At 42.1% G+C, this 26,102-nt stretch overlaps 1 protein-coding gene across 2 annotated transcripts in view; it reads left to right on the top strand.

Moving 5' to 3' along the window:
• NFIA (nuclear factor I A) overlaps positions 1 to 24,756 on the top strand; it is a 367,160-nt gene extending 342,404 nt beyond the window's left edge. For both annotated transcript variants that reach the window (XM_047083781.1, XM_047083780.1), the window contains one exon: positions 21,407 to 24,756. In XM_047083781.1, coding sequence (XP_046939737.1) covers positions 21,407 to 21,483 — 77 coding nt within the window. In that variant the 3' untranslated portion in view covers positions 21,484 to 24,756. The remainder of the gene's footprint in view (positions 1 to 21,406) is intronic.
• The last annotated feature ends 1,346 nt before the right edge of the window (positions 24,757 to 26,102 follow it).

Here is a 26,102-nt window from a genome sequence, read left to right as displayed (position 1 = left end):
AGGGAAACAATGGTCCTGCCATACTCCTCCCCTGTTTCCTGTTAGCAAATTTCTGTTCAGGTCTGACTAAAATTGGATTCCATTTTAATCTTTAGCAGCACAGAATGCTGGGAAAGCTAGCACAGAATTATCTTGATCGGCTCAAATCATGATCTGTTGCCGTGGGCTGGTTACATTGTCCTCCCTAAACAAAACTGCCCCAACAAGGAAGGGGCCATCAATAATAGGTAAACCGTTAACAGTATTTGACATATTTCTTTTTCCTACTCTCTGCTGTGTTTCATGTGCTTTTAACCCCTGTTGTTGCACTTGACTCCCTTCATATCTTGATGCTTGTCTTTTTACAGGGCCTTTCCTCTATACTCACTCCCCATGTGTGTAAGAAACATATATACTGTGTAAGTGTCTGTGTGTGTGTGTGTGTGTGAGAGAGAGAGAGAGAGTAGTGATCATGTCATTTTAGCCCTCTGTCTGAGTCCAGGATTCATGCAGACATACTAGAGTTTTGTGCAGACCAGCTCCCACGGGCTGGGTCAACTTTCTCCTGGTAAACTAGAATTCTGCAAAGACTGAGTTGGAGGACATGTGCCTTTGTAATTGCAAGGGAACTCTGTGAAACAGTGCCCTCCATGTGCCCTCCCAGGTGCTTATCAAACAGTCAGCAATGGGTTCTGGGTTTCTCTTTTATGACTTGGAACCAGATGCTTCCTTTGCAAAAGAAAAGAGCCTGGTTTTGCTGAGCTTGAGTCAACAGAGTTCAGAGAACAGGAAAATGAGTTGATTGGCCCCGCTACGTGAACTGTGAGGCGAGAAGGCAATACAGGTGGTTTTGCCCCCTTTCCCCAAAGCCGCCACATGCGAAAACTCCCATGCCCCAGGAATTTGCTTTACCAAATGTTTCTGAGCTCTAAAAAAATAGGCTTTCACATTTAGGAGGGGTTCCTTTTGGACACAGGCTTTCCCAGGCTTTCTAATGAGCCTGAGACCTTGAAGGTCCCGCTGACATACACAGTCTTAAGGCCGGTAACCTATTGTCTAAAGTGAGATTTTCAAAGATCTCAAGTGAGTCCTCAGTGATTCTTCCTGTCCACTTTTCTCACACCCACTTGTTTACCTTCCTGTTTGTTTATTGAGGATGGAGGCACATTCTTTTATCAGTGGCCTCTCTTTTTGAGATCTAGCCTTTCAATGGAGCCTATTCACTGAGCTACATTCCACTGCACACGCCTCCCCAAAATATTTGCATGAGAATTTTTCCTTAGGCTTCACATTGCTTCCTTTACAGCAGAGATGAAATAACTTAGCACTTCTAATTAGCTTTCCACTTTCCAAATGCTTTACACATTAACTAATGAATCACAGGAGCCTGTGATAAGCTGGAGCCCTGTGTTGAGACTGGGACACTGGGTTAGGACAGGCTGTCCTAGCCCTGTGTTCCTTGCCCTCACGCCCTCCCTTCCCAGAGTCTGAATGTGTTGGGATAACGGAGCTGCAGCCCAGGCATGAACTTGAAGAGCAACCTCAGCCCCCCACAGTGCTGCCTTAATGAAGTAGAACGTGCTCAGTGCTCCCTTCCAAGGCAGGATAGGCCAAGTGAATGTGTCCTGTTGCCTTGAGTAGTTGGGGGAAATTTAAGGCCAGCTCTCATGGCACACAGCTTCTGCCTCTCTCATGTACAATCCCCCTTCCATGGATCCCTGGCCATTATGGGGCGGGGGTGGGGGGTGGGGAAGGAGTGGTACTGGGGAGATGGAAGGACCGTATGATAGAAAATTCTAGTAAGGGAACTGACTGTAGTAGGGACCTGTGCATCTTGGTAGACTAGGAGTCAAAATACTTGGATGCCTAGCTTATCTCCCCCCACTCATGAGCATGTGATTAATCTTGGGGACAGGGGGAAAAAAAACTCAGAATTTACTGAGCACCTACTATATTCTTGGTACCACACTAGGCTTGAAGAGGGCCATTGAGATGCGTGTGTGTGTGTGTGTGTGTGTGTGTGTGTGCGCGCGTGTCCAGTCCCTTCCACACCTTGCTCACAGACGTCTAGGGAGAAAAGTAAACAAACTATAGTAAAGTATGATAAATGAAAACGTTGAAGTATGTATGATCCGTAAGGAGTACACAGAGTAGGTAATTAACTCTGGAGAGAAGCAGGGGAGTCGTGGAAGCTATTCTAAAGGAGGTGACACATGGTTTTGAAGGAGACAGACGTACCTGGTAGGTACAACATTCCATTCCAGGCACATGCAAAAGAGTAGTAGTGTGTGTTTGGAGAACTTTACTCTGTTTGGCATACCTGTCCATGTAAGTGGCAGAGAATGTTGAATCATGAGGCTGGGAAGTTAGGATCTGGTCATGAATAAATACATAACTTCAAACAATGGTAAGGCAACTGGACTTCATTCTGTGGAGGGTAGGAAGCAGGTGAAGGACACAGTGGGATCTCTGCATGTGAAGAAACGTTAACCTAGATCGCTTTAACACTCATTAGGTACAGGATTTTACAGATCATAGTAGTTTGAAGACCCATGATCAGGAGGTAGCCTCCTCTCCTGGGCAGTATCATACAGTGGAGAAGACATCAGCTTTGGAGCCAGACACACTTGATACTGATTTATCTCAGTACGTGACTGCTGTTGAGCTGAATTGTGTCGTTCCCCCCTTTCCTCCCACCCCTACCCCTTCCCTGCCAAAGTTCATAGGTTGAAACCCTGGGCCCCACTGCAATGGTTTTTGAAGGTGGGGACTTTGGGAGGTAGGTTTAGATGAGAGTTGGGTGTCACGATGCGATTAATGCCGGTGTAAGAAGAGAGTTTGCTCTCTTTCTGCCACCCAAGAGCTCAGTGAGAAGGCAGCCATCTGCAAGCCAGAAAGAGGACCCTCAGGTACAAATCAGGTACAGATCAGCTGGAACCTTGATGCTGGACTTCTCAGCCTCCAGAAGCATGAGAAAATAAAGCCACCCAGTTTATGATATTTTGTTGTAGCAGTCTGAGACTAGTATAGTGATTTTGGGGTAGTTTTTAGCCTTTCTGAACCTTACATGTCACATTTATAAAATTATAAATTGCTTCCTGCATTCCACTTAGAGTTTTATGAAGATTCAATATGGTTAGATTGTAAGACCCCCCAGTACCCCCCTGGCACACAGAAAGCTGATATGTGCTGTTGCTGCATATTCACCCCTTAGAACTGAACCTCTCTCAGCACCAGAGGTCAGGCAGGATGCATCTAATTCATCTTTAGGACCCGGGACCTGTGATTGCCAGTAGAAACCCAGAAATGTTAATATGGCAAAACTCCCAGAGGTAATCTGGTCATTTTCCCCCTAAGCTGAGTTTCTTCTCCCCCTGCCCCATCCTTCTACGTCCGTTTTCCATAAGTTGTGCCATTAATTCTCTCATTAGCTAGTGGAATGATATTTATTTATTAAGAACATACTTAACATACTCCCAAGGAGCAAGTTAAAGCTCAGCTAACAGCTGCAGTTTCTGGTTGGGAGGCAAACTACGTGGAGGAATGCATACGGAGAGTTTCTTTGTATGTTATAATTTCATATTAAAAAACTATTAAACTTTATGCTGGATGAGGGAGAGAAGAAAAAAAAATCCCAGTGCAAAAACAAGTTATGAACCTAGGAGCACAGTTTCTGAATGTTTATTTTGTCAGATACACAGCTGACATGATTAGTTCTAATGGGGTGGTGATCCTCATTGAATTGCAGATCCGTGTGAGTGACTGAAATACCGCAGGGACCTAAATAAGTCGTGCATACGGTATTACTTAGGCTGCATCCTTTAGCCAAGTTGAAGGCTTCTTTTTCTGTCCCTTCTCAACACGCACATGCACGCACACACACATGCATACGCACATGCACGCAGGCACACCGTGTATGCATTTATGTCTTCCAGAAACTCCACATAGAGCACTAATTACCTATCCAGAACAACGCTGACTTGCCTTTGCTGACTTCTCCCCCTTGCCCTCTGCCACCCAAGCACACCCCAACCCCCTACCTCCACTCTCCCCTGCAGATAATGGTGTATCAGATCAGTCTGCTTTGCTGCTGCATAAGACCCAGATCAATTTATTGACTCTGTCAGAGTGGCTGGTACAGTAATTGTTACAAGAGAAGAATGGAAAGTGAGAACACATCCACATGAAAAATAAAAATGACGTTTTGTTCTTTCCTGCCCCCCTTTGCTTTTTTTCTTTTTTTTTTCTTTTTTTTCCTTTTCTTTCTTTCTTTTTTCTTTTTTGCCTCATAGATCTTTATGTGTTTACACAGCAGAGAGCACTTTACTTAAATTAATCAGCCCCTTCTACATTATTAATTGTGACAGTTAGGGTGCTACATGACAGGAAGAGTATTATGGGAAAGCATTGATCTCATTCAGATGGTGTGGACCTGAGCAGGTTTGGTATTCCTTCCCTTATCTCGCTGCTTTGGGGTCCCATCAACTCACATTTCCCTGATTGACAACACAGAACGCCTCCCATCAATACAATTGATTTCGTTGAAAAAGGACAGGGAACATTTTTCAGCTGGAGATAGATGAATTACTGTGATGGCAAAAGAGAACATTTCAGAAATCTTTCAGTTTAGAAATCCAAATTGGGAACTAAAGTACTATTATCATCCCAAACACACGCCTAATTTTTACCCTCACAAAAATAATAGTACGAGAGGAAACTTACTACAAGTGAAAAATAGAGGTAGTTGAGGCCAACCATAAACCTGAAGATATAATAGCTATTTTTTAAAGGCTATCTGCTGATTTTTTGTGGGAAAATTTTTGGCTAAGTGCACATCTTTGAAAGACATTTCATTAAAGTTCAACTTTCATGGCTTATACCTGTAGACCCTAACATAAATCCTAGGTGAATGGACAAAAGTGAGTGGGTGTCATTTGTGACCTGGAAATAAAAGGTCAACCATTGGATTTATAGCTTTTTTAGTGAAAAGAACATAAAGATTCCTGCCAACTGGAGTCAATCCATATTTTAATGTTTCCTAGTTAAGATTATAAAATCAAGGGATTAGGATCATGCTGTTCAGTGAAGGTCAAAAATTAAATGTGGTGGGCTAAGTGTCATTCCCATGGGGCAGAAGTTAATATTTCAAAAACCATTTCTACCACTGGCAGTCAAGAAATGAATTGTCCATGGTCATTAACCAAGGTAAGGGGAATCCCACTATCATTACTACATTTAATGATAATTATTACACTAATCAACTATATTGTTAAATTACTCTGCTGTTCTCCTATAATGTCCCTGAACAGTGATAGTGGATTGATTGCTATCAAATAATTCGCATATGCAGTTGTGAACAAGTCAGGATGGAAGATCATGTATGAAGGCTTCCCTGTGGGAAAAGAAGTTGTGGCTATTTTATGGATATAAGAGTGACAACATAGAATCTTATGCTGCATATAACACTCTTCTAAGACCGAGAATCTGTGACATTGCAGACCCGTTATTAAGTATGCTTCACCAGAACAGAAAGTTTTAAATACAAAACATGAAATGCATTTCTTTTTATCATGTGTAACTTTTCTATTTCACATTTTTGCATGTGCTGCTACCCTGTCTGCCTTTTTTTTTTCTTTTTAGGAAAAAACAATTCATTTGTCACATCATTTCCTTGAAACCTCACATTTTTAGAAGTCTGGGCTCCATCCACTTTGGGTTTTTATTAAGCAAGAAGAAAAGTTATTTGAATATCTTGAGAGAATGACTCAGACACCTATACCCCATACCATTTTCAAATCCGTTTTAAGATGCCAGTATCTTTCGAAGTCATAGAAATATAGCATATGGAAGCTGGTAATTTTCTTAAAGATGATCTACTCTAGATGCCCTCATTTTCCAGATACAAATTTAAGTGCATTTTGGAATAAAGTGTGTATCATTGTGATCAAACAGCGTCTCCAAATAAGAGACCCAAAGCCCAGGGAGGTGGAAATACTTCCAAGGGCACATGGCCAATCAGAGGCAAAGTGGAACTGAGATGCAGGGTATCTGACACCAGGGAGGAAAGGGACTGGTAGTTTAACATGTGCCTTAGGAAATGGGTACATGGCTCCTCTTTTACAAAGGTGTTTTATAAAAGCCCAATATCCGTTAAACTGACCCAAGTGCGTTGGAATCCTCAGGAACAAAAGCACGCGGTTCAAAAGTCTACCTCACGGAATGTGTCTTCATAGACCACCATGTGTGTGTATTGTGCGTACGTGGGTGAGGGTGGGTGGGCATTAAACCTGCATTTCTGTCTGTGCTCCTGGATTGCTTTTGCTTGCACATTTTTCTAACTTTTGTCCTTCACGGTATAGACAAAGGTTAAAATTCCCATCTACCTTCACAGGCAAACACTTTAAAGTGCTTCCGCGGGAGGCAGAGTAGGGAGGACCTTTGATTTAAAGTTCAACATTTACATTTGTAATTTTGACTAATTTCTGTGCTCGCATTAATTAAATTGAAATTGTTTAATTAGAATAAAAGTAAAATTGATCATTAGGATTAATTTAACCTGATAGGCTTTGTGTGCCTTTCTAGACAAATATTATGAAATATAGAGATAATGAAGCAGTGAGAGGTATAATTTCACATCTTATAATGATTTTAATATCTGCCAGTTGTTCTCTCTGGTATCTGGATAGCTCTGAATGTTGCTATTTGTTACATCATTACCATCCAGCGAGGGCCATGCTGTATCTCACAGTTGGCCTCTTCCCAAATATTTTTTCCTGTTGAAGTCTAAAGATGTACCAGGTTCTCTTCACCCCACCCTCCTAAACACATCACTCTTCCCCTTTCCCAACCCCCACCATCTTCCAGGAAGGCTGTTCCGCCTGGCTCTTCCCCTGGGCCTTGCATCACAATGACCTTTGTAGACCAAGAACTGCGGCTTGCTCTCTGTTTCTTAAAGAAAACTGTAGAAGAATAAGGCTACTCCTTTACCAGCGTCCATTCAAAGCATTGGATATGCATCAAAACATGGATTCAGCATCCATTCAAAAACATTACCTTTGCATCCACCTACAGACACACTAATGAATGTACAGCTTTTTGAACTATCAAGTCAACTATCAAATTATTTTATCTTCAAAACAATTAAGGTCCACATTGGTAAATTAAATCCTCAGGAAAATCTGCACACCATCTCGAGTTTAAAATTCCTCCCATCCACCATGTTGCCAGAGTAACTTAAAACACACACACACACACACACACACACACACACACACACACACACACCAGTGACATTAGCAATTGTGCTTAATTTGTTTCCTATAGAGACCTTGAACAGCAGAATGCAAAGGGCAGTGTAGAGTGAGTCAAAATTAGATACTTATAAAAAAGGAAAAAGAAACAAAAAACTAGGCAAAAGAAAGAGCATGATTCTCAGTAATCTGTGGTTGACTGACCGATGAGATTAGTGGAGACTGTCTCAGATGCAAATTATCATCTTTCTGCAAATTGGCCAGTCCTTTCCTGGCCAACGTCTGAAAAAACTCCCAAGGTTGTAAGCCCAGGTTCCACTCAGTCACCATAAGTAAACCACCGCCCGAAAGGACACTACTTTTATCATCCATTTCTTCAGACTATCATCTACATGATTCCACTTTCATTCATGTGCTTATCCAAAAGAAGAAACTTCTTATTTTCATAGCAAAGAGTTTTATTTAGAAGCTTACTCACATTTAATGTGGTTTTAGAAAATCCTTAATGTTTCTCAGCATTCGACCTAGTCTAAGTTCAGGAGATTGAGGGAAGAGAGTATATGGCTAGCACACTCATGCTATTACCGTATTTATTCAAGAAAAACGACTACCCATCATTGTACTAGGCCAAGCGGAGCAGTGGCCTGGCATATAAAGATGAGGTTTCTGTCTTCCCCATGTCAGAAAAGAATGCCATAAAAAAAAAAAGCATCGGTTCTGCATAGTCTAGTTAAGACACACAGCACTTTCATGTATTATTTCATTTTATTCTCACAACCACGTGCCAGGAAGGTGGTCTTAATTCTTTTTTTCACAAGGCACAAACTGAGACACAGACTCATCGTGGACTCTTAGGCCATGCCCCCTCAGCCAGGTAGATTCTTCTCTAACCACCACCTCCCCCCAGCAGTGCTTACCCTTGAACTATTTGACTCCTCATGTACCACTCTGCAGGGAGGCAGCTGCTGAAGCTGGGGACACCAGGACCTGCAGTGACACTGGATGTGCTCACCTGTCAAGAAAGGAGCATTCCAGTGTAAAGAGATGCTGTAAAGTAACCCTGAGGCCCTGCATCATTGGTGTATTAGTCCTATACCTACTTTCTTGCTAGATAAATTCAGAGAGAAGTTGAGTGGCAGAGTCCATGGTGCTGTTTCTCCGGTTCTCTTTTCATTTCTGCCCATGAAGAGCAGGGCTGCTTTCTCTGAACTCCTGGACTTAACCTTGACTCCACTGAGTCACGAAATCAGCTCTCTCCAGGTTGGTTCCATATGATAGCATTTAGAATCCCCACTTCAACTCCTCCTGGTTCCAAACCCAAAAGAGCTATTTCTTCCTCTCTAGTGTACCTTTATTGCCTGAAAAATCCCCGAGATCTTTTTGACCTGAAAAGCCCCTTCTGGGCTGGCACATTTATCTTCATAACACTCTTTATCTTCATTTTCAAGGCGGAAAAACAGTTTAAGCAAATCCTAGTTTTTATATTTGAAGGGAATACACATGCATTGAGAATGCTGAAAATGATCGCCAAGAAATTCGAAGCCATGGCTATGGAATTCTAGAATATACATCTAGAATCTGTTACTTAGTTTTTAACTGGAACGTTAACTTGAAAGCCTTATAGAGGAAATTAAGAGGATACAGTTAGTTCTCCCGGCCCCTGTCTTGTTGTCTTTCTTTCTCTCTTTCTTTGACTTTATAACAGATCCGAGGAAACTTTTAATACTCACTAACTCTGTGCTGCCCAGTCTCAGAGTCTGAAATGCCTGAGAAAGCAGTACAGATTCCAACTGTAAAACATTCCTTCACCAAGCCTTGGAAACTGGTGCACTGAGGCTGGCAGAGCTCAGAGGGAGCACATGTAAATGAGGCTCACTTATAAACTCCTGAGGAGTGTTTTATTTAGTTCAAACCTGAACTTGAACTCATAAACATGTTCCTGAAGAACAACCGAGAGGCTGATGGAGTACAACGGGAAGCCATATTTTAGCTCAGACAATTCACTTCTCTAAATGAAAGAAAAATCTTCTATTTTTTTTAACTCAGTGCCTTTAAGGTAGCTAACGTGGTATTAGCTGCAAGATTTTTGTGATTGCAGAATCCAGCAAAAGTTAGTAGGTATCCCTTGAAACTACCACCATTCATGCAAAATGAACGATAGGATCTCTTATCTGTATAGTGATTTAGCAAGAAAAAAAAAAGGATATTTAGAGAGCCAATGAACACAGGAGCGCCTAGATGGCTCAGTTGGTTGGGTGACCGACTTCGGCTCGCAGTTTGTGAGTTCAAGCCCCGCGTTGGGCTCTGTGCTGACAGCTCAGAGCCTGGAGTCTGCTTCGGATTCTGTGTTTCCCCCTCTCTCTGCCCCTCCTCTGCTCACGCTCTGTGTCTCTCTGTCTCTCAATAATAAATAAATGTTAAAAAAAAAAAGTTAAAAAAAAAGCCAATGAACATAGAACAGTCCAATGTGTAATTGGTTTCATTAAAATTTAATAAAATGATAGTGGAATGTATAGCTGTTCTTGATTAGCACTGTGTGCATAAGTTGTGGGTTTGTTCCGGAGTGTCATTTACTGGACGAGCCCTACCAGGTAAAATTTATCTGAACACAAAGTAGGTGATTTTGTTTCCATGGCTTGATTGTATAAACACATGCTTAAATCTGTCTTCAGTAATCTTTGCTTGGGAGATCTCCACCTTCTCTAAAGTCATGACTAAAAAGATAAAAATGAATCCAATTTGTCTATGTTAGTGTAATATTACCTCTCTCTAAGAAGCATAGACTCCTGACAGGGAAGCCAGGTAGCACTGCCAGTCATATATATCATGTCTATGTCCAAGCCATTGAAAAGACCCTTCACACAGAGTGTTAACGTTGTGGGACTTTGTTCAACAACCCCCCCCCCCACCCCAGCCCCACCAAGAGGCTTCCCACTCACCTCCCTGAGAAATATTCAGGAAGAATCGAATTGTTTGTAGTAATGAATATTGCTCAGTTGTAAATTTAATCTACAAATTTAGAAGGAAATAAATCTGAACATAAAAAGCATTTGCTGTTTCAGCATTAAAAAAAAAAAAAAGTACTGTCATTTGAAACTGCCAACTCCCCCATGTGGGTTTGTTTTGCAAGTCACGTCTTAACAAAGACAAGTTGTGTTGCCATAAAACCCTAAATCCCACCACATTTTCAGAAGGAGGAGGAAAGCATTGTTCACTGATCCCTGGTGTGTGCTTTCGGGGATACCACATGGAGCTTTGACTGGGCTCGGGGAAACCATTCCATTTCTATGGAGGGTAGTTGGCCCAGAGGAAGCCTTGACCCCACCCCATGCCATCCAGATCCCAGCAACGCCTCCCGTGATGATGCTGCTTGCGCTTGGGGCCGGCATTTCAAAGTCATTTAGGCCAGTATTTCAAAGTTTTGTCTTTTTATGTTTGTTATTTCCTGCCCCAAATGCTGAGATAACTGGTATACCCAGTCCCGTTTTGCAGATAAGTTAAGTTGGACCCCCTAAGTCACAGAGGCTAGAAGTTAAGTCTCTGGCATTTTCCATGGCCAAGCTCACTCCAGCCTCAATGAGGGACATGAGCAGTTTTACCCTAGCATCCCATCCACACTGTGAATGAGGAAAAGATAAGTCCTGGAACTAGTGAAATCGAAACGCAGGCGTTCCTGAAAGGTAAAGAAAGTTTAGGAATGGGATTTTTGTGAGTACGATCAGAGCGGCCTCCTTGTGTGCCTAAGTCCCAGGGCAACCAGCGACTGGAGTGGGGGGGTTCCCGATTCACAGTCCCGTGAGTGAGGAGGTGTATCTCCCCAGCCTCTCTTTCCTCGTGAATGAGAGAACTAAGATGCCCCAGCCTCCTCCACCTTCTGTCCCAAATCTGCTTCTGAGCCTCGTTTCTTTGGCTCACTCCAGAAGCCCTCCAACTCCAGCTGCCAGGCGGGGTGGTCGTGGTTGCAGCTGACTGAGCTCTTCTTCGAGGCCTTTCTTAATCCAGTGAATGGAGTAGGAAGGACTGTTGGTTTGTGTGGACTTTGGGAGAGGAGGGGTCTGCCCTCATTCCTGTGGGGGGCTCAAACCCAGGTGGAGAGGGAGAGAAAGAGACTGGCTGGAGGGGTGGGAAGGGGGCCGGAAACTGGGCTGGAAAGGACGGGAGGAAGGAGCCTGGACCGTGAACGGAGGGCGCTTAAAAGGGGTAGGAAGCAAAGACCTGTGCTCTGGGCCTTCGCAGTTGGTGCCAGCTGGGGTGGAAAGGTGCAAAGGTGGCAGATGCCATCCAGTGCCTAAAAGGGGCTTCTTGGCTGAAAAGGTTAGTTTGGGAATTCGTTCCTGGCAAAGAACCAGATCCTCTGTCATCCTATTGCAGGATAGCTCTGCGAGAATTTTTGTAATAACTGGACTACTTTTCGCTTTAATGTTATTTTTCCCCTTTCCAGACTTTCTCTACCTGCACAATCCCAACACCAAATCTACATGATAGATGCGCTGTGAACCTGAGTGGTGTTTGGGAAGGTCTTTTCCGCTCTGGGGGAAGAGCAGGAGCAGAGAAGCACTGGGTGGAATGATTATTACAATGTGGCCACGCTCTGCTGAGCTCTGACCTCCACTCCCACGCCTCTCTTTTTAAACAAGAAAGGTTACCTCCCCCGGCCACCATTGGGCCAGCCCCAAGTGTGACTGTCTGTGCTTGTTAGACAACAGGCATTTAATTAAAGTTGGAATCTGATGTGTAGAAAACATACATTTTTTTCATTTCATAGCTCCCTAGGAAATCATATTCTCTCTGCCATCCCTACTGTACTCAAGTCTCTCTGCCACCAAAAAACAAAAAATAAAAAAAAGAAGAAAAGAAAAGAAAAAAAAGGAAAAAAAAGACTAGAGGAAAGATGATCTTAAAACTGAAAATCAAAAATCACGAAAGGGTAGCTTGCCTTCTCTATTTTTGCCTTTGGGGCAGACATTAGCCAATCATAAAGCCTGTATTGTATCTTCAAACCAGAGCCAGTTTTTTAATGGCAAACTTCCCACATGCAAAAGGGTTTGTCCCATTTCAGGGCATTAAAACACAACGTTTAATGAATCTGTAACTAAAATCTTTCATCTTTCCTCTGTGTGGTAAAAGGGCTTGCCTTAATGCTTTCTGATACTTGGGTTGGACTTCGTAGACTCAAAAAATGAAAGAAAGAATGAAAGAATGGAAGGAAGGAAGGAAGGAAGGAAGGAAGGAAGGAAGGAAGGAAGGAGAAAGAAAGAGAGGAAGGAAGGAAGGAAAGAGAAAGAAAGAGAGGAAGGAAGGAAGGAAGGAAGGAGAGAAAGAAAGAAAGAGGAAGGAAGGAAGAAAAGAGAAAGAAAGGGGAAGTAAGGAAGGAAGGAAGAAAAGAGAGAGGAAGGAAGGAAGGAGAAAGAAAGAAAGAGAGGAAGGAAGGAAGGAAGAAAAGAGAGAAAGAAGGAAGGAAGGAAGGAAGGAAGGAAGGAAGGAAGGAAGGAAGGAAGAAAGAAAGAGGAAGGAAGGAAGGAAGGAAGGAAGGAAGGAAGGAAGGAAGGAAGGAAGGAAAGAAAGAAAGAAAGAAAAAAGAGAAAAAAACAAACAGTAAACACCAGGCCCTCCTGAAAATAAACCGCGAAGCGCCCTTGTCACTGCGTTTCCGAGGCAGAGCCATCCATCCGGGCACTGTCTGGGCTCCACCCAGAAAATCCGGCGGTGCTAACCCAGCCAAACAGATAGGAACTCTGGACGATTTCATCGGGTCGTTGTCCCCTTAATCTCCACGCTGCACCTCAGATCTCAAGCAGCTTCCGTGGCGCGGGCTCACTTTAATGGATAGAATCTATTTTTCATGAAAAAGCAGGAAATAAGCTGTCTCTTTCATAAAAAGATTTACAAAATGTAATCATTGTTGAAATATTCCCTTTGAACTGCCGTGTCCACGGGGGTCTCCGGCTCCCAGAGTCGTGCTTCATTAGAACCCCCTCACAAGCGGCTCCAGAAGGCAGGTACACTGGTGGTGACCGGCTTTGATGTCTTGAATGAATGAAAGAAAAGCACAATAAAAAAGAGCTGTTGATCAAGCATAAAATACTCTTTAAGCTGACAGAATAGCAGCGTTAACACACCCTAAGCTGCTTTTAGTTTTTCCCTTTTTTCCTCACATTTTCCTGTGCTTTGTGTACAGTGGGGGTTTGTATTTTATAAGAAGTCTCTGATCTATGTAGTATGCCGTTCGCTAACAAAAACCAAAATAGGATTGTTTCTGTCCCACTTGGTTGCCTGACTACTCCCTCCCTCCCCGCCTCCCCTCTCCCCCGCTCACCCCCAACTTCCAAGGCGTGCAGTTGAGCCTTGCAAGGCAAGGGCCCAAATGCCTTTCATAAACTTGAGCCAATTCCTTTTGTGTGGTTGGTTTCGCTGTTCTGATTTTAATACCGCAATTAAAGACAGATTTTTATTTTCTCAAGAACTTTCTCTTGCAACTGGGGAAATGGAACTGATGCAGCTGCTACTTTTAACTAAGAAATTATATCATTAAATGAGAGAAAAACGCCTTGTCGGGCCATGACTTTCCAAGGGAACCGGTCCTCCTTGCGTCTCACGTGGACCTTAGGGCCTGTCCACATGCTACAGTTAGAGAATCCATTACCCTGGCGTTCTGGTTTTCTGTGCTTGCCTCTGTCCAGGCATTAGCTCATCTAATCCCCATAAAAACTGATAAAGTTGTTATCTCCATTTCATGGAGTCTAAAACCAAGATTGGGGAATGCTAACTCGCCTAAGATGATTTAACTAGTACATAATGGTGCATACTAGTTACATGATGAGGTTCTGCTAACTCGGCCTCCAGGGCCCCAGCTCTACTGCAATGCGGACAGCCCTCCAGGAAGTCCGCAGAGCAAATGTGAGTGGGCCCGAGTGCCGTTGTTAATTCAGAAGTCTCTGGTTTCATGAGGTAAAAGATTCCTCAGATGAAAATGTAAAGGGGGGGGGGCAAAAACAAAAACAAAAAACATTACTTGACGGTGAGGCAAACACTAGGGCAAGTTGGAATACAGCGAAAGAGTTAGACTTTGGAACAACGGTCGGAATAACTGGATTGTGTACGTACTCTCAAGGTTTGGAGGTGCCGGATGGCTCATTGGGTAAAAAGATTAGTGTTTTCCCGTCTTGAGGTTTGAACCAAACAGAGGTCTTGGCCGGGAGCAGCACGGTCACTCTCCAGGGAGCGGTGGTTTGGACAACTCCTCTGTGCTTGTAGTAAGTAGGCAGCAGTCCATGTTACAAAACTATTGCACATGCTACTGACGCAGTTGGCCACAGTTGGTCCCACTGCAGCAGCTCTTTAGTCAGAACTGCCTGGGGCGGCGTGTGGAGACCTGTTCCTCTCTCGGGAGAGCGCCTGTCATTTGGGGAGGCATGGCCATGTGACGTGAGCATGGATATGGCACAGCCATGCTAGAAGTCATCCATCTAAATGCCCTGTTGGGATAACTGATACCAGGCTTCCAGAACCTCTAAGATAGCTCACCCCTTCCTTCCTTCCTTCCTTCCTTCCTTCCTTCCTTCCTTCCTTCCTTCCTTCTTTCCTTGACAGTATTTAGTAAGTGCCTACTCTATGCCAGCCACTGGGCAAGACACTGGGGATGCCGCACTCAAGAATGTATCCATTTTCTTGGGGAGAAAACAGGTAATTAAAGCTCAGTGACTATGACAGAGGTAAACCCTGGGACGAAAGGCCTCGAGAAAGACCCCTTGGAAGAAGGGATGCTAATCTGAGAACGCAAGAGCTAGCAAGTGTTAGCCAAGCCAAGGAGAGGGGGACAGCCCGTGCCAAGGCCCAGCAGGGAGAAAGCATTTGGCTTTGGGGGATCTGGAAGAAGTTTAACACAGCACAAGTGTTGAGTACAAGCAGCGAAAAGATAAGGCCACAAAGGTAAGTGGGGCCAATCATGGCCCATTAATGTTTTAACAGTTTCCTGTACAATAAACAAGTCTTGGTTTAGCGTTATTGAAAACAGGTTTTCTTTAATTAACAAAATCAGACAAGAAAAATGACGGCAGGGATCAAAGCCCATGGCTGGTGATACCAATAACTGACACCTGTGTACAGCATGGCACCTTTTTCAGAAGAAACCAGTGTGAAAATCTGCCTTCCTCTCCTGTAATGCAGAATGGCCCTCACAGCAACCCTCTGGGGGCCCGAGGACAGAGACCAGCTTACTTCAAATCCCACAGCTAGTTAAGGGAAAAAGTAGGACTCAATCCTGGGTCCCTGGGACATTGGATGCTCAGCCTCATCCGTTGATATTAAGTTGATAAAGATCCTACTGTAAGAACAGCAATGAAAGCTATAGAAGGCTGCAATTCAGTGCCTTCTTTCTGCACAACGACTCAAGGAGTCTCCCCCCAGAGCCTAGTGTACATAGCACCGAGCACACATTAGGCCCCTAGTGCTTGTGGATTGAGGGAAGAAGTGCTCCAAAATGGTGTCTACTGATGTGAGAAACTCAGAAGGTGGTCCATTTCTGTTGTCTTGAAAGGGGGCGGGGGAGCTACGGGGCTTTTGGCTGATTTGCCAAGGGCAACTCATTTGGGCTAAACCTTGGGCTTTTTGCTCCTCCAAACAAGAGCAGGAAGCCAAAAATGACTAACTGGATGAGTGTGACCCCACAGAGATACAGCACTTCCTCAAGAGAAGAGTCAAAATGGTGACCACAACTCATGTGGTCCTGGTTGGTAGCGTCCTCTTTGGGGCTGATGAACAGGCGGGCCTGCCCGCGGGGTGGGGACAGAGGCCCCCCCTGTATCTGCATGTCTCCTTTTTATGTGTGTGAATGTCCTTAAATAACCCACCTTGTGTGGAGAAGAAAACGAGGCGTCACACCCAGTTCTGGATTCCACATTAACAGCCTCCTTCCGCAGTGTTCAACTTTGCCCTTGAGGCCTTTTGTTTAACTTTTTAATTTGAAAAACAGATTCTGCTGCGTCACAGTCTGTTCCACCCTCCCCATCCACACCCCCTGCACCCTCCCTTTTTTTGTTGGGTTTTTTTTTTTTTTTGGTTAAAGTAAAATATTAGCTATCTCAAAGAGACTTGTATTTCCTTTTGTTGTTAAGATATACATCCTGCCCTCTTAGTGAGAAGAGTCTATAAAAGGCCTTTAAAAAAAAGTTGTTATTCACGTTAGAATGTGTGTCGTTCACTAAGGAGTTGAGTCTCCTTCAACCATGTCTCGGGCCACCTCATGACCAAAGTTTGGAAGAGTTTCCTAATTGCTCCCTGTGGGGCATAAGGAAGGAGAGAGCCTGGCACTGCCAGAGGGTGCCAACTGCTATTTCAGCCTTCCTGTTTAGGATGCAGCCGGATAGATATTGTTTATGGCTCATAAAACCTGACTACTGTGAGTATTCCAGAATCCCAGCAGAATGGGATTCCAACTTTCATGGAGCTGTAAATTAAGGGGCGGGAAGTGTGATAAAACTCCTTAGAGAACGCTGAAAAAAAAATTTTTTTTTTCGCGCTGCAATGGTTAAATGAAATTTTATAAGCACATTCAGCGTGGAGCTGTTTTGCATTACATGAGTTGAATACCTTAGAGACGCCACATCTGCAGGCACTTTATTAAATCCTTAGTCAGCACTTTCCAACCTGATGAGATTACTTCTTCATTTGACTGGAGAAAAGGAAAGCTGAGCTCCGGTCCTGGACTGCAGGTTTCTTTTGATGTTTCACCTTGAACACTGAGAGAGGACAATTACCCTCCCCCGCCATTTCGCCCCCCCCCCCCAGCACATCCCAAACTGTAGAAATTGTGAGTGTAGCAGGGTAATTTTACTTAACTAGCGCCTCTGTGGGAGTTGTGGATTTACGGACCTCCAAAACAACTAGAGCTGAAAGTCCCTGAGGAAAAAATAGATCAAAGCTCTGTGTTTACTTCCTTAATGTAAATGTATCAAGATAACATCATCCTATATTGTATTGTAATATTGGAACTCGCTGCAGATAAGGGACAGAGAGATTCCTTTGTAGTCCATCTGGATACAGTAGGTTAGATTAAGGGCATATAAAGTATGAAGGCAGAAACCATATAAAATATAAGCTTGCATCAGTACATATCTGAAGACCATTTTTTGACTCTCCATCAATGAACTTTGTTTAGTGTGGCACCATTTTCCTGGTGATTTTTTGCTACCCAACCCCAACAATTTAACAACCTCAGACTGTTTTTTATATTTTGCTTGTACGACCCAAGAAGAAAATGCGCAGAGTCATTCTTCAAGTGATATTTTGAAACTGGCACTGCTTGCATAATAGATTTGCTAACAAAATATCACAAGAAGAGAAAAGCAGTCTTTTCCACACACTATCTTGTCCATTTGATGTTAGTAGTAGTTCATGGAAGTCTCTAAAAATCAAGCGGCTTATACATGTGCAGCTATAACATTCCCCATAAAGGAATTAGGAATGTCTCAGTTACAAACAGATCATGAGAAAATAATTCAGTGAAATGGATACGTTTTTTGATTATGATTATAACTGTTTATCTGCTATCTCTGCAAAGGAATGATTTAATCAAAGAGACTTCATTTCCGCCCCCACCCCCCCCCCCCCGCCCAAAAAGAACTTCAAAAACCAAAAAAAATAACAAAAAACAAATTCCCTGTATGGCTCCCCTAAAGGATTGACTTCCCATTTGGGGAAAGCCTTGGTCAAGTAGCTGGGTTCATTGTCATGAAGATTAGTGTGATGTTGAAATAAGTACTAATGGTCAAATTACAGGAGTGAAAAAGTTTAAGAATAGGTTTTGGTTTGGGCCTGAAAGGGTTAATTAAGTTTTTTTCACGGGTTATTAAAGACCCCCAACCCATGTCTTCAGGAGTCATATTGACACCACACCACAGGGCAACTCGCTTCTCTATTGACATGTTGCTGGTCAGAGCACAATAGCCTTCTGTGTCTGAAAATCATTGCTAAAATCATCTCAAGGAAAAAAAAAAAAGTTTGAAAGCTCTAACGTTAGACAAAAGCCCAAGAGCTGCAGTGCGCAGCTCAAAAACCCGGAGTCAGCAACTTCTATTGATTAAAAACTAACCTTTAAAGTAACTCTGAGAGTGTGTGGTTAGCATTTAAATTTAAACATGTCATGAGTTGATTTGTGTTACTGAATACCAACTCAGAAGGAGTAACATTCACATCACATTTTTTTTTTCTAATTCCCTTAAGCAGCTAAAGTATTTCATGAAATGTCAATAGGGCAAAAAGAAAAAGTGGGGGGGGGGGCAATGCTAGGCCTTGTAGTTTTCTTTCCCATGCAAATATTCACACACACACACACCCCCACCAAAGAAAAGTATGGAGAGTGAAACACAATAATTAGTCCTTTGTCTAACTTTCCCAAGTGCCAGAGAAAGACAGATTAATTAAATATACAACAGTGTTGGTTTTTGGAGTGGGGGTCTTGCTTGCTGTGTAGGTCATAAATTAGGCAGAATAAATACTTCAATGTGTTTGCAGTGGGCCTGCTACGTCAGAGCCACTGGAAGGTTGGTGGGAGGAGAACGGAGGGTTTCTTGCTAATGATAGTCACGTCTGGGTCTGTCTGGTTGCTCTTAGCAACCAGACATGATGTAACACCAGGATGAACTTGAACTTGGGGGACTTGAAAAGAGAACAATAGACCAGAGCAATCAATAAAGCCTATTTCAGTGAAGGATTACAGAGCTGCTCTGGGGTAACCTTGTCGGCAAGGCACACACTGAATAGTAAGATGTGTGAAGAAACTTTTTTTTTTTTTGCTTTGCTTTTTAAGAGAAGTGCAGAGGCATTGCAGATTTTTGTAGCACTCTGAGGTTGTGTCCAGAAACCGTGGTATGGAAAACTGCTCCCCCTGCTGACTCCCTGGGTCCCCGATGTTTGCTTCAAGAGCTACTATGCAGTGTCAGATTGAAGAAGGCTGGGATTTCACAACTGACTTAGAAAGTGTGAGAACAGAAAATCTGTAAGCGTGATTTGACGCACCCAAACTTTGAGACTGTTTTGTTGACGAGAGAATGCAGCTGCAGCGTGAGTCCATCAGCGTGAGTAGGAGAGGCCTACTAAAAATACGGTTTGGGGGCTCGCCTGCCCTCTCTTCTCTTCCCCCCTCTTCTTCCTTTTGTCCAGTTGGATTTAGGCCGTGTATTTGCCAGGATGATTTCCTTTCGGGACACAAGAGGCTATATTGTGTTCCCTCAAAGCACGTGGTCAAAGAAGAACATCGAAAAGTACCCAGGATGAGTCGTTTTACGGTTTAGGCTTAGGTGTTTCAAGTCCTCTGGAAATCAAAGGTAGCTTGTGTGACCAGGAAATCTCATACCCACCTCCATGTAGCTATCACTTTGCCATTTATCCCTGGTATCAGAGTCCTTAATTCACCTAATTGAATCTCCTCGGCACCAATGAACCTTCACTGGACTGAATCAACTCAAATGTACCCCCTTTCTGAGAGTGCCAACTCAGTGATTTTCACAGGCATTCACTGTTGCTGAAGTTGATGATTTTGCTGTGAATGATGATGAATATGGTGAACTTGGCAGGGTATCACCAGAGAAAAGTTGGCGAAAGCCACGTGCTTCTCTATTTCACTTGAGAAACTGACTCTGATATTAGACCATAACTGGTCACTTTGTGTAGGCAGCAGAGAAAGAAACTCCAGCATATAAAGTGATGTATCACCGGACTGTTGTCCAAAGCTCATCACCTGAGGATTTTTTGAAAGGTAACTGGTAACAGGGCCCAGCAGGCATATGGAAGGCTCTAAATAAATGCTGAATGAGCAAAAGCATGAACACAGGCTATGCAGTGGCCTCGTTTTTGTCATTTGGACCTCATGGCAGGTAATAGGGTGTGGTCTTGATATCACTTGATTGTTATCTGTCATTTTTGAAAATATTATTTTAGAAATAGTGAGCTGAAAGCATTTTGTGTCATAAAATCTACCTCATGCACATATAAGGAGACGGGGTATAAAAGAGGTGCTGTGACTTGCCTAAATACGCAAGACTCTTGGTATGCCACTTTTTCTAATTCACCTCCACTTATTTTTGTATCACTATTGACCGTCTGTACCTGTTAAAAGAATGTCACAATACCATCTTTAGTGCCTACATCTCATTGAAAAGGAAATGTGCTAGAACTACCCTGGGATCCAGCTATCACACTACTGGGTATTTACCCAAAATGTACAAAAACTCTGCGTCAAAGGGATACATGCGCCCCTATGTTTATAGAGCATTATTTACAATAGCCAAAATATAGGAGCAGCCCAACTGTCCATCGCTTGATGAATGGATGAAGAATGTGTGTATATGCGTGCACACACACACACACACACACACACACACACACACTGAAATACTATTCAGCCATAAAAAAGAATGAAATCTTCCATTTGCAATGACATGGATGGAGCTAGAAAGTATAATGCTAAGTGAAATAAGTGAGAGACAAGTACTGTATGATTTCACTCGTGTGTGGAATTTAAGAAACAAAGCAAACAAGGAAAGGGGGGGGAAGAGAGAGACAAACCCAGAAACAGACTCTGAACTAGAGAATAAACTGATAGTTACCAGAGGGGAGGTGGGTAGGAATGGAAGAAATAGGTGATGGGGATTAAGGAGTGCACCTGTCATGATGAGTACCAGGTGATTAAAATAAAATGTAAATAACTAAAAAGAGGGAATATTAAAAAAAAAAAAGATGTGAAAATCATCAAAATAGACCTTGATCAGCCCGTGAAACCTCTCCCCTCACCCATTGTCCATTCATTGAACACTTTTTTGTTGAGAACCTTCTACTCCAGGCACTGCTGGGCACTGAAGACTCAGTGACCAGGTGATTGAGCTCCGTGCCCTCCTGTAGATATATATATAGCACACAAATACTTTATTTTTAAGACACATTCAGAATGTTGGCAAACCTCAATGAAGACATTGAGTTTTAACTTCAGAGGAATAAGATCAGCTTCAGTGACTCAATATTTACTACTGTTTGTCAATCCTCTACCTCCCCAGAAAATTCCACCCCCCTTCCTCCCCTTCATTCCTGATACAGATTCCAATTTCTTGGTTGGAAGGGCAACTTCTAAAATACGTTACTTTCCAAATTGTACCTCTAATCACTCTCTTCCTTTTGTCTTCCAGTCCTGGTACCTGGGATAAAAGTCGCAGCGTCCCACCATCCACCAGACAGACCACCTGACCCCTTCTCAACTCTGTAACATGGACGCATCCTCAACCCAGCGCGGTTACAACTTCACTGTCAGTGGAAGGGGAGAATCAAATCAACTTGTACATGGAAACAGCGAGCATTATGGTCAAACAGCAAAGGCCATAACCTTTTGGGATTTTTTTTTAAATACTTTAGGGACTGTTGTAATTTTCTCATATGGTGCTGGAAATGGTTGGGCTTTGTAACACGTGGAGTGTTCCCGTGGTAGCGTGAGCATTAGGTGATGTGGCTAGCGGAGGTCTACCCTTGCTCACTGACTTCCCGTTGTAACACACTTCCCTTACGGAGCCTGGCTGTTTCACAGTATTTCATGAATTTACCCACACAGGTGTGAGCCTCCTTGAGTCATCGGGAGGCACATGGAGAACTAAATCTTTTGTAGTAGCTGAGATCTGCAATATATAACTTACGGGACAGTCAAAGGGCAATGTTTTTCTGTAACATATTGGAGAAAGAAAATGCAGTTATGTTCCTTTTTTATTTTTTCTTTTAGTTTGGTTTTGGTTCAGCAGTCAGCAGTTAAATATATAACATGGCCCACAAGGACAGTGAATCCACTCACGTTGCAGAACAATTCCGAAATGACAAACTACTACTACTATTCAGTTTTTTAAAAGTTGTGAAATGCTGCACTTACATTTAAAAAAAAAAACATTTTTTCAACAATTTCAACAATGACACACAAATTCACGTGGAAATGGGGAAGATGGTCTGTTTTGACAGAAACTGACAGGAATCAATCAAAACAATCGAATTTTGAAATGAGTAAAGTGCAATTTCATTGGATAGCTAAATATCTTTGTAAGATAGAGATTGTTGAAAATTCTATTTTTGTTTTTCAAGTCCTTCCACCCCAGGACTCTAAATTATTGGGGTAAAAAAACAGCCTTGCAAGAAAAAGGGGAGCTATTTTTGCTTTTTATGTTTTTTATTGTTAAACTTGTATCCCTTTAAAAACTGAAGGAAAATTAAAAAAAAAAAACAAAAAACAAATCTAATGGTGCTTTTACCACGATATGTTAACTACATTAAATGCTAATTAATTATTTTCTGTTATCAAAGCACATAACTAAAATGAGATCATGGTATCTGTTAATTTTATAAGCTAGAAGTCACTATAATGGATTATGCCAATTCTGAAAATTTTTACATGTATCCAGCAACATAGGATTTATCAGTTATCAGACACTTCATTGTACCAGAGATTGTCCAGAACTTTTAAAGACCTTTGCGCCCCTGAACTGGGCTATGGGAAAATAATAATAATAATGATGATGATAAAACCAATACTGACACAAATGCTGGTGCCCATTCAGATCAAGGGTACCTGTTAGGGAAAAAAAAAGTTTGCACCCCCAAATGTCCTGTATCTTATGTAAACACACACACACACACGCACACACAAACACACACACACAAAAAAAAAAACAACAAAAAAACATACAAAAAAAAGTGCAAGTGATTTTTCTACCAGACAGCGAAGCACCCCTTTGCTTCCCATGCAACTTCAAGAAGGTTTCCTATACTATACATATATATACGTTCTGGTTGGCAAGCCCTGCTGATCAGAGAAAGTCTCTGCATGTTCTAGTGTTAGTAACTAATTTTTATATAGTTAATGTAGGATAAAGTAGAGTGCATTAAGACACAATATTGTAATCCCTACTCTAGGCACTTGCCTTTAAACTATGTTTTTCAGCCCTTCAGAAGGGTTCTACTACTGTCCTATACAATCAAGTAACTGAAATTCTTGGGAAGACACTTTGCTCCTCATCTTTCCCCCGAAACAATGTTGTTTTGTTTTGTTTTTTTTCCTTAATTTGCACGAAAACAAAAATTCCATATCAATGTGCCTTGCCCTGGATAGCGATTATTTGTGGAATTGTTGCACATATGCTCCTCTATTGAAAGGGGTTTTTCCCTAGTCAAGCATTTGGAGACACTTTTTGTAAATGTGACTTTTATGTCAGCCATCGTCAGTTTCAACATCTAGAACTAAATAGAAAGTTAGTTGTTCCGCAGATAGGAGTAGTCTTTATTGTCCTCTGTGGTCAGTGGCAGTGCTATTCTGAGATCTGTAGATGGCTTAGAATATCAGTATTTTGGATGTTGCTGCATTTTACAATTTATTTGGAGTCTTCCTTTATTTTCCCCCCAGATATATGAAAATATGCAATACCTGCTTATATCGTGTAGAAAAGCTTAGCGATTATTAATTTTTCTTTTATTTTTTTTATTTGACCAAAGTCGGTGCTGCACTTGACGCAGTGTGTTTTAGGTGTTTGTCTTTGTACTTTTTTTGTGATTTTTGAATGCACGTGCGCAGGAAGGGCTCCTCTTAGAGAAGCAGTCAAACTGTGAAGCACTAAGCTGACCCTGCTTCAAGCAATTTTGTTTTTACAACTGTTCCTTTCACAAGCAAGCCTTAAAAAAAAAAAAAAAGACAACTTCCTTTTTCTTCAGCTCCCACACCCCATTTTTCTTAGCAGACCGCAGTCAATCCACATTCAATAAAAAGGATATAATGCCCATTTTTATATGCACGTTTTTAAACTTCCAAGTTCTGAAAATTGTTTACTGGTTATCTCTATTTAAGGAAAAAAAAATAAAATAAAACATTTTGGATTTTCATATGTGTCTGATAAGTGGTTGAATAGTCGTTTGACGCTCTTGTGTGGTGTGGTTGTCAGTATATGGTGTCACTTCCTATAGCCAGCCAGCATAATTCGCCTTCCCCGATAGCACTTAGCTGGGCATTACTTTCTTATGACATATGTGCACTAAAAAAAAGAAAAAAGAAAAAAAAAAGAAAAAAAATAGCAGCTTTCAGTGCTTCACAGTGAAGGGAAAAAAAGCCTAGACAAACATTTTGTCAGAACCTTTGCTATAAGCCAAGGTATTACCAGTAAATTGGTTGTATATACAATAAAATTGCACCCTTTTTTTAAAACAAAACAAACTAAGCAATAGTTTGGGCAGTTTTAGTTGTTTCTAGTGAGCATGTTGTAGTCATGACTGCAAAGAGAGAGGATAAACTGCCCGCTCAGAAGATATGTAATTTGTATTGTTGTATAGTTTTATTGATTACACTGATTTATTCTACCCTATTTTATAACGCAGGACTTTTGTAATGTTGTTTAAATGAGGAAACATTTCTGTCAAATTAGCCTAGTGAAATTTCTGATTGTCCATTATAAAGGCAGCGTTCATAGAATTGCTTTTCTTTCTTTCCCGCCCCCCGCCCTCCCACCCCCCTCGGGAACTGGATTTAAGTTTAAAACTTTCCTGTTTCCTTTTTTTTTTTTGTAAGTATTTAAATACAGTTATTTTTTTTTTCTCTCAATGGTATAGCATATTCCTATGCTTGAGAAGTATAGGTCTACTGAAAAACCATTGTAAATGGACGTTACAGGTATGCTGTATTTTTGAAGGTATTTTGTTGTATTCAGTTTGATGAAGCTAAAATTAGGGAACTCTGAACAGATTTGCAGGAAAAAAAATGTTTTAAAGGCTTTAAAACATTAAGGAGGCAGTCTAGGGTGATAACGAACAGGGGTTAAGTATTAAATACACTAAGTTACATTTTTGTTCATGTTTCATTGTCCAGAAAGCAGCAGGAAACTAGTTCAGTTGTGATCAAGCAGGAAAAAAGAAACACCAACAAGCTGAGTGTTTACCTTTTAGATGAAAGCCAAGCGAAGATGTTTGAGGAAGACTTTGCTACCTGGGGTGTGTAGACTGACAGGCTGAGGGCTGGCCCAGTGGAAAGGCCCCGCCCTTGATTCTGAGACACATTTGAATTTTTTCTCTCCCATCAAATGGCATTAACAATATTGGCAAAGAGAAGTCCCTCAAATCACTCTCCACGTTTTTTTCTTTGGGAACTGAAGTCAGAGGCACAAACACTAAATCTGATCATTTTTCTATATGCTTTTTTTTTTTTTTTCTCCTGGCCCATCCCCTGCCACTAAAATGCTCCTTTTCTGATCATTCACGGGCAGAGGCCCTCTCCCTAATGCCACTCTATCCATCCCAGAGCCTTTCACTTTGCTTTGAGGTTCGGGCAAACTTTTCTGTTTCTTCACATCCTGGCATGGCCTCTATTGGTGTCAGCTCCTCCCCGCCCCCACCCCTGCAAGCCCACGACAACAAGAAAGTACACCTCCCCAAGCTTGCATCCTTCATTCTCTGACAGCCCAAGTGTAAGGGAACCCCGACTTTCCAGAGTCATGGTGTTCATTCAGCCCACAGCAATATGCAAAACCCATCCCTCAAAAAGCTTGTCTTTTACTTTTCAAACCCTTATCCCCCTACACCTTGAATTCTGTAGTTACAGCATCATCAAGTATTTACAAAATCTGGATTAAGAAAAACATTTTTTCCCTTGTGATTTTTTTTTGGGGGGGTGGGGTGGGAGGGGAGGGATTTCTAAGAATGTCGTTTAATGTACTTTGCATCATGTCTCTGGAAATATCTTTTTGTCCATAATGGTGGTGGTCTCTCTCTCTCTCTCTCTCTCTGTCTCTGTCTCTCTCCCATATTTCTTTCTTTCCTTCTATCTTTCTGTCAGGTTTTTTTTTTTTTTTTCCCGGTAGCAGGCCTCCATAG

The sequence above is a fragment of the Lynx rufus genome, unplaced genomic scaffold, assembly GCF_022079265.1.
Source record: "Lynx rufus isolate CCGP_SWC_20201006 ecotype Redwood Valley unplaced genomic scaffold, mLynRuf1.p SCAF_2, whole genome shotgun sequence".
Classification (NCBI taxonomy): Eukaryota; Metazoa; Chordata; class Mammalia; order Carnivora; family Felidae; genus Lynx; species Lynx rufus.
The sequence above is the reverse complement of the archived record's forward strand: the minus strand, read 5'-3'. Positions and strand labels throughout refer to the sequence as shown.